A 9,467-nucleotide genomic window follows, 5' to 3' on the forward strand; every position below is an offset into this window, starting at 1 on the left:
TTCTACTGCAATGAGGCTTTTAAAATTCTAGACAGCTACTTGACATTAACCTTCTGGTCTATAAAATGGCAAATTCTAACGAAAAAAAAAAACAATTGCTCAAGCTCTTCCATAAAAGCATATTAAATGAACACTCAATGGACCGATTGAATGAATGAATGAGTTCACAGAATACAATGGACTAATGCCAGAGGGTGTGGATCTACAACCTAAGTCTCTGTGTCCCAAAGGCACAGATGAGTCTAACATCTCAGAGGGACAGCGCTCTTGTGGGAAATCATTCACCAAAGGTCTTGTGTATAAATATTCTTCCCTATCTATCACCAAGGAAAAAAAAGTAATTGTTGGCTATGTCATCTGGAGTGGAATAAAACAGAAACACCTTCATTAAATACTATATGGAGGAAAAATGCATTTGGAGGCAGCACAATGTAGGAAACGATGGGTATGAAATGACTATTTAAATGCACTTATAATATTAAAGCTCCAGGATTATTCTTAAATGCTTGATAAACTGGAGGGAAAAGGGGGAGAATTATTTTGAGAACCTCAACTCCCAATTTTACATTTACAGCATCTCACCAGCATCCTTGGGAAAATGTACCAGGTACCATATCTTTTCTGAAAATTAGTTTTCTACTGCAAACTATTTGTTCTTACATGTGGCTCCTAAGAACAGCTCTGAGCCCTGCCAGTGGATGAATAATGACTCTTAAATTACATAAAAAAAAGACCCCTCTCTTCTACACAGCAGGTAATATGCCTCTAAAACAGAGTTGCTTGGCTATGTTTTGTCAAGTCAATTGACTTAGCATAGCACAGTTTACTTCAAAATTCTATCCAACTCACCTGAAATCGAATCATTTCCTTTGAAATAAACACACTTGCTGCCTGGAAGATGTATTTCAGTTCCAGAGTGATTGCTTCAATAAGCCCTACTATGAATTTCTCCTCCTTCCATCTCACTGGATTTTCTGGCCTGGAGCAGCAATATCCCTGGATCTCCATCCCCTTCTCTGCCATCTATGCCATGGTACTTCTGGGCAACTGCATGGTGCTGCATGTGATCCGGACTGAGCCCAGCCTGCACCAGCCAATGTTCTACTTCCTGGCCATGCTGGCCCTCACTGACCTGTGCATGGGGCTGTCCACAGTGCACACGGTGCTGGGGACCCTGTGGGGGCTCAGCCAGGAAGTCAGCCTGGATGCCTGCATTGCCCAGTCCTATTTCATCCATGGTCTGTCCTTCATGGAGTCCTCTGTTCTCCTCGCTATGGCTTTTGATCGCTACATCGCCATTTGCCACCCACTGCGCTACTCCTCCATCCTAACTAATGACAAAATCATAAAAATTGGGGTGGCAATCGTATGTAGGAGTACACTACTCATACCTCCAGTCATCGTTCGCCTAAAGTTCTTAAATTATTGCCATCCCCACATTCTCTCTCACTCCTTCTGCCTGCACCAGGACCTTCTCCGTCTAGCTTGCTCAGACATCCGATTCAATAGCTACTATGCCCTGATGTTGGTCATTTGCACACTATTGTTGGATGCTGTCCTTATCCTTTTCTCCTATGTCATGATTCTTAAATCAGTTCTGGCAATCGCCTCTCAGGAGGAGCGGCGTAAGTCCTTTCAGACCTGCATCTCCCACATCTGTGCTGTCCTGGTGTTCTACATCCCTATCATTGGCCTAACAATGGTGCACCGTTTTGGCAAGCATCTCTCCCCCATGGTCCATGTCCTCATGGGCAACATCTATATCCTTTTCCCACCTTTGATGAACCCCATCATCTACAGTGTCAAGACGCAACAGATTCGTAGCAGAATGCTCAGACTTTTTTCTCTGAAAATCCATTGAGATACTCAGGTTTTTTAAGAAATTAAAAGAGACAACAATAGTAAGTACACAAAAATAAATTTTATTAGCGTTAGAGCTTTCGTCCTGAGTCCATGGTTCTTGATTTTAAAATATACTTTACATGTAGTCAGAGGATGAACTACAAACAGGTTCCATTTTTATCTATGACCTGGAAATGAGTTGTTCTTGGCGTTGGAGGTGGGTGACTCCATCTGAAACATTTCAAAAACCCTATCAACCGTTGCTTTATGCAAAACAAAACATATGTAAGTTATTCCACAAGTACAATAACATTCAGAAAGTATGAAAGTAGTTAAGTGTCCCAAAATATTTTTTCAAGTATTTTCTTTGCAGTAAATTCAAATCCTAGGTCTTATAGTTTCACAAGTGTATAACTTGTAGCTTCTTTAATTCTCTGAGATATAGTTAATTAATCTTCAAAATGAAAAAAGTTCCAAACTCACAGGAATATTGTGGTTACTATCTGGACCAGAATTGTCCAACCAGAATTTTTTTAAAGTGATGGGAATGTTCTATAATATAGAATAAGTAGATCAATAGCTACGTATGGCTATTGAGCACTTGGAATGTACATAGTACAACTGTGCAAATCCTTTTCAAATTCTGGTTAACTCTAGTTAATTTATATTTAAATATTAAAAGACCACTGTATTAGGCAGTGCAGGTATAGAATATAAAAAGAACATACAATCAAATACGACTTGCAATTTAACTTTTACCACATCTACTCTAAATTGAGAGCCTTATGTTTTGTTATATGTAATATGTACCTGGAAGTGGGTTTTTCTCTGAATCCTTTGCTTTTAAATCCCAAACAATGTCCTAAACAGATGAAACTGTGTGCTTATGACTGACCCTGAGTTTATGAAAATAAAAAAAAAAGGAATCAGTTAATTGTCTATAGGGATAAAGAGAAGTAATTGGTTTTATCTTCCTATAATCTCTTAGGTACATAAGGTGGAAAGTATTAACACTCAACAGATTAATGCATTAATTTTACACCAAGAAAGCAAGTATATCTTAATATTTTTACATATAAATCTAACATATGTATTTGAAACTTTTATTTAAAATAATCTATATTTATGCCTTTTTCTCCTTTCTGTATTTCATTCAATTAATTCATCTCTGTTTATTAACTCTGTCTCAAAAAGAAAAATATTGGCTTAATTTCCAGAACAGACTACATTTCCTGAACAGACTAAAGTATCTTTGCCAGAAATAAAAATGGAAAATTATCCACATGGTAATAAATTAGGACTCTGGGGTTAGAACAGGGAGTTAATTAGAAGAAGAGAGCAAATTTTCTGAAATCAATGAGGAGTTAGCCAAAGATACCAGAGTTAAAATAGTGTCTAACATGGGGATGAAAAATAACTGTACTCTGATTGCTAATTGAATGGGATTTATCCTCTTGCTACAGAACCAAAATAACTGTACTGTAATTAATATGGTTAATATGAATGTCAGATATTGTACTAAGTGCCCTAATGATGATGGATACCTGCATGGGCCAGATCGACAGACTGAAACATGGCCAGTTTCATAAGATTTGTATGGATCAATTTTAGGACGAAAGTAGCAGTTAGCTATGGAAGCTGTAAAGGTCATGTAGGTGTCTCACAGATAATCTTTGGGCACATGTTGCTCAATAACCAGACAAGTTCCCTTCAATGCCTTGATACTGTATAATGACCTCTCCTCAGAGCTGACTCAATCTTGGGGAGGCAGGGACCTCTGCAATAGCAGGATATATTTTCCACCTGCCAGGCATGATGGAAGTACCAACATGAACTTATGCTGAGTTAAAGGAATAGAGTTATATATCCAACACACCTGAGTGGTTGGTCTGAGAGTCATGTTTAATATGGTGAATATGAGGGTTCATCTGAGAATTTTACACTATGAGTGTCTGTACCTTAGATTATGGCAATTTATAAAACCAACATAGTTGGAAATAATGGCTGTGAAAAATAGGCATGAAGATATCTGGTGTATTCTCAGAAATCATAGTTTAGTTTAGAACTATATAGTTTTAGTATGATGATGAGATTTATGAAGAACTTCAGAATGTTTAAAATTCATGGCAAAATGGAAGGAGGTCAACCAAAGGAAGGAAGATGAGTAAAGAAAGCTGATGAAAGTAAATTTCCTATGATTACTAGGTTTTACACAGAAAGGAAGAGGTTTATAAAGTTTTTATTTTTAATTGTTTTCTGGAAGCTTCTATTCATGGGGAGCTAACTGGTAAAATAACTACACTTCTTCCTAGGGAGGAAATACCATTTCAGAGTCATCCACTCAGGTCCTGACAGTGAGAATAGATAGACGTATCACAGGTGTTAAAAGCACCATCTAGCACTTTGCAGTCTTTTGAGAAACGAGGCAGAAACATTCTTCCATAGATTCCAGAAAGCCAATTTTATGAAATAGGAAACCGTTCATTCATGAATTAAGTCCTGACACTGTTGTCAAAGTAGTGGCCTGGAGAGCCGGTGAGAAACAGTAACCTTGTAGGAGTTGACCAGACTTCATTATGAGACCTGAAAGGCTACAGTCCAGCTTGAGTGGGAAACACTACCAAAGGAACACAGTGAGTTTAGGGAAATACACATTCTCCTCCTTTTGGTTTTGTTATAGGCAAACTGTCATGCCATTGTGCACTGCTCCTTTAAATAAAGTCAGAACAAATAAGGAGAATGCCAAAGTGCTTCAGAATTTACCAGGTGACCAGAAAATACACAATGAGTACTCGGAGATTCAGGGGGAAAAAAAAGAAACCTTTATTCAAAGCGCTGCTGGCTCAGGGTATTTGAAGATCCAAAGCCTGAACCCCCTTATACAATGAGATTACTCTTTATATATATTCCTAAAATTGTTTCCTAACTTCTGGGCTTTTGTGGTGGGCTTTTGCAGCCCTACTTAAGTTAGTTAGAATGGGAAGTAAGATTATAGCTAAAGTCCTGGCCTGGGTGGTGCCGGTGACCTCCCTCTCCTCTGGCTAAGCTGTTAAATTCTTCATTTGTGGCTCTTGTAAATTGGGAGTATTTAGGAAAACAGATTATTGCCTAAGGAAGGGGCAGTGACTTAATTATAGGCTAACAATAATGTGCATTAGGATACTGGTTACTGGCACAGATTCAGATTGCTACCCCCGCCCCCCAGGTTGCCCCCTATATTCTCCTTCAAAAGAATATAGGCTGGGGTGAGGTGACAGTAGGATGCAGGAAATCAGCAAGTCTAGCCTCCATTGGATTTTACCCCCACATCAAAAAGCTAAGGGCCAGCATGGGAAAGATCAGTGATTCTTGGAAGTGAAGAAACAAGCTTATAGTAAAAATAATCTGCTCAGCCAAAACCGGTTTGGCTCAGTGGATAGAGCGTCGGCCTGTTGACTGAAGGGTCCCGGGTTTGATTCCGGTCAAGGGCATGTACCTGGGTTGCGGGCACATCCCCAGTAGGAGATGTGCAGGAGGCAGCTGATCGATGTTTCTCTCTCATCGATGTTTCTAACTAACTCTCTACCTTCCTCTCTCTGTAAAAAATTAATAAAATATATTTTTAAAAAAAAAAATAATCTGCTCATAATAAATCCACAAGGAGATGCTCATGGTACACTATACTGACTAATTTTCCTAGTTCTATCAAAATTTTAGCGTTAAATAGACTCAGAAGATTTTATACCTGAGGCTGTGTGTTTGTTCCCCAGGATATTTGTGACCACTATTTGAAAAGAGGAGAATCTGCTAGAGCAGTGGCAGGCAAACTCATTAGTCAACAGAGCCAAATATCAACAGTACAACGACTGAAATTTCTTTTGAGAGCCAAATTTTTTAAACTTAAACTATATAGGTAGGTACATTGTTAATAACTTATTAGGGTACTCCTAAGGCTTGGGATGAGCCACACTCAAGGGGCCAAAGAGCCACATGTGGCTCGCGAGCCGCAGTTTGCCAACCATGGTGCTAGAGTAATAAATAGAGACCAAAATACATCCATTTTCTACAACGACTCCATTGGAAATTGAAAACAAACAAACAAACAAACAAACAAACAAACAAAACAACCCAGTCAAGAACTCCTTTGCAGTGGCAACTGGTGTCTTAAAGCTCTTCTACTAAAAGTGTGATTTCTGGTTCTGTACCCTCAGCACATCAGTAGCTTAAAGAAATGCAGCATCTTTTGCCCTAACCAGGTTGGCTCAGTGGATAGAGCGTTGGCCTGCTGACTGAAGGGTTCCAGGTTCGATTCTGGTCAAAGGCATGTACCTTAGTTGTGGGCACATCCCCAGTAGGGGGTGTGCAGGAGACAGCTGATCGATGTTTCTAACTCTCTATCCCTCCCCCTTCCTTTCTGTAAAAATTTAATAAAATATATTAAAAAAAAAAAAAAGAAATTCAGAATCTCAAGCTCCAGTCCAGCCCTACTGAATCAGAATCTATGCTAGTTTTGGGATGCTGGTGGTGTTCTCTTTCTTGTTCAGAGTGTTGCTCATAAGCTTTTGTTGATTGTGTGCCAATTCATCAATCTGTATCCTTATTTATGCACATTTCTGTGCTTAATTTAGTAATACAATACAAATTTAAGGAATATTAAAGTGTCAATTTACATGTAAACTTGGAAGATTGAAAAGTTTATTTCTGCTACTTTCTATAATCCAATAAACTTGTAGTTGTACATGCAGATACACTGAGAGGAAATGGTAGTGGTGTTTATTAAAACAAATTTTATAGAGATAGAAATCTTACATAGTATTCTCAAAAAACAAAACAAGATAGGTAAATATGAATTCCAGGTATTTACAGGAGGGAATACTAATGAGAAGAAAAATGATCTTCATAGAACAACCCTGGAAAAACTCAGTGTGGGACTGAGCATGGTAGAAAAGGTGAACGTCAGTGTGAGGTTTCCTAACAAAAGTATCCAGATACCCACTTCTTTTTCAGTCTGGCAAAAAATAATAATAAATGAGATAAATATGATTCATATTTATGGAATTAGGTACAAAGAATACAAGGACTAAGGTGTTATATATTATATTAAATAGAGGAATTAGGTAAAATAATACATATTGAATGCTGAAGTTCATGGAAAACACTTTCCTATTTATCTCCTAAAATACTAATCAGACTGATATTCCACAATTAAAGAGTTTTGGGATTATTTTCAGTAAAAACTGTCTCAAAAGAAAAGACAAACAGGTACTGGCATTTGAGTCTTGGGGAGGCTCCTTTCTCAGCAACCTACAAAGTGACTGACCAGATAACAAATCCCACCAAGTTCATAGAAATCCCTACTAAATTCTTGGTCCTTCACCACAAAATAGGGAGGGACAGCAAAGGATTACCAGGGCTGTGATTAAATACACCAATACAAAAATAACATATCCAAAACAAATTTTAAAAATTAACTGAGTGCAGAAAATTTTATTTAGAGCAGAAAATAAAACTTAAAAATGAAGACAAGTCCATAAATAATACTCTTAACGAAATAGTCATATTACATCCTTGATATAGGAATAGAGTATTATTAATAAGAAGCAATTAGATAACACTAAGATTATTTGAAATTAAGCAATATGAGAGATGAAATAAAAATTAATAGAAGTCTCAGGAGATAGGTTTAAGAATGCAGAACAAAATAATTTAATATTAAATATGGGAACTTGGAGAAATAAAGTATATAAGGTCAATCCAAGAACACCAAAAACTCATTAATAGAAGTTCTAGAAATATAGGGAAGATAAAAATAAGAGAAATTGGTTAAAATTAGGAATTTGAAAATTATATGAGTTTTCCTAGAACAATAGACATAGTAAAAGTTGACAGTATCCACCAAGTATCCAGAAAAAAAAAATTATATATATATATATATATATATATATATATATATGATTTCATAGTAAGTTAAGAGAATAAAAAGACAAGCTATAGGCTGGCATAAAATATTTAAGTGATAAAGGACTTTTATTCAAAATATACAAAGAGCTCTTAAAACTCAACTATAAGAAAATAAACAACTAAGTTGAAATGTGATCAAAAGATCTGGACACATCACCAAAGAGGATATACAAATGGCAATAATCATATGAAAATATGTTCAATATCATTTGTTAGTAGGAAAATGCAAACTAAAACAGTCATGAAATATTACTACACACCCATTATAATGGCTAAAATTCAAAACACTGACAACATCAAATCCTGGGGAGGATGTAGAACAATAAGGACACTCATTTATTGGTGGTGGAAATGCAAAATGGTACAGACACTTTGGAGAAGAGTTTTACAGTTTATTACAAAACTAAACTTAGGCCCTAACTGGTTTGGCTCAGTGGATGGAGTGTCGGCCTGCTGACTGAAGGGTCCCAGGTTTGATTCCGGTCAAGGGCGTGTACCTTAGTTGTGGGCACATCTCCAGTGGGAGGTGTGCAAGAGGCAGCTGATCGATCTTACTCTCTCATCGATGTTTCTAACTCTCTATTCCTCTCCCTTCCTCTCTGTAAAAAAAATCAATAAAATATTTTAAAAAAACAACAACTAAACTTAGCCTTATGTGATCCAGCTGTTTCACTCCTAGATATTTTACCCAAATGAGCTGAAAACTTATGTCCACACAAAGATATGCACATGAATGTTTATAGCAGCTTTATGTATAATCGCAAAAATTTGAAGCAACTAAAATGATTGGATAAACAAATTGTGGTGCATTCATACAATATAATATTCTTTGTTTATAGACTGAGCTATCAAGCTGTGAAAATACATGGAAGAACCTTGAGTGCATATTGCTAAGTGAAAGGAGACATCCTGAGATGGCTACATATATTTACAAGATTTTAACTATGTAACATTTTAGAAAAGGCAAAATCATAAAAAGAGTGTAAAGGTCAATTGTTGGTCAGGGGTTCAGGGAGAGGGAGGGAGGCAGGCAGGAATGAAGAGGTGGAGCACAGGGGATCCCTTTCTAGTCTCTTCTTATTTAGGTCCTATGGTGAGGTGAAGGCTTTCATTAGACTTTCTCTCTCACACTTTTTGGCTGATATACTAGCATTCAGGAATCTCTCTTGCCTATAAAACAGCTATGGAAGGTCATCTTAGAGAAACTTAAATATTAAAGCATATTTAAAGGAAAAATCCCAACCACTTCATCATCCTCAATTTACAGAAAAGAAAACCAAGGCCCATGAAATTTCTACCATTATTTTAGTTACAGAGTTACAATCCCTTATTCAATCTTTTGAAATCTGTGGAACTTTGAAATCTGAAGCTTTTGGCTGCACAAGCTGACCTAAAGCAATGACAAAACCATACATAAACTGTTGTGAGGGTGTTTGCATAGTTAAATATTCTATGTTTGTTGAAATAATATCAATCTATTTGTCTATGAGGGACTCATCAATACCCCAATAATATTGTTACCTAATATCAAGAATATGACCATGTAACTTTTCTAAAATCTAGAAAATTACTTTCCTAAAAATCTGACCCAAGTATTTCAGATAATGGTCCAGAGACATCTCTATAAGAGAGACTAAATGTATGGAAGGTCTTAAGCAATAATTAATCTATCTGTATAGGATATT

The 9,467-nt window shown here is 36.8% G+C and overlaps 1 protein-coding gene across 1 annotated transcript; it reads left to right on the forward strand.

Moving 5' to 3' along the window:
- The first annotated feature begins 898 nt into the window (after window positions 1–898).
- Window positions 899–1,861, forward strand: LOC118663969 (olfactory receptor 51V1-like). Its single transcript, XM_036323877.1, has one exon. It carries the CDS (start codon window positions 899–901, stop codon window positions 1,859–1,861), a length of 963 nt encoding a protein of 320 aa, XP_036179770.1.
- The last annotated feature ends 7,606 nt before the right edge of the window (window positions 1,862–9,467 follow it).

This window comes from Myotis myotis, unplaced genomic scaffold (assembly GCF_014108235.1).
Source record: "Myotis myotis isolate mMyoMyo1 unplaced genomic scaffold, mMyoMyo1.p scaffold_m19_p_91, whole genome shotgun sequence".
Taxonomy (NCBI): domain Eukaryota; kingdom Metazoa; phylum Chordata; class Mammalia; order Chiroptera; family Vespertilionidae; genus Myotis; species Myotis myotis.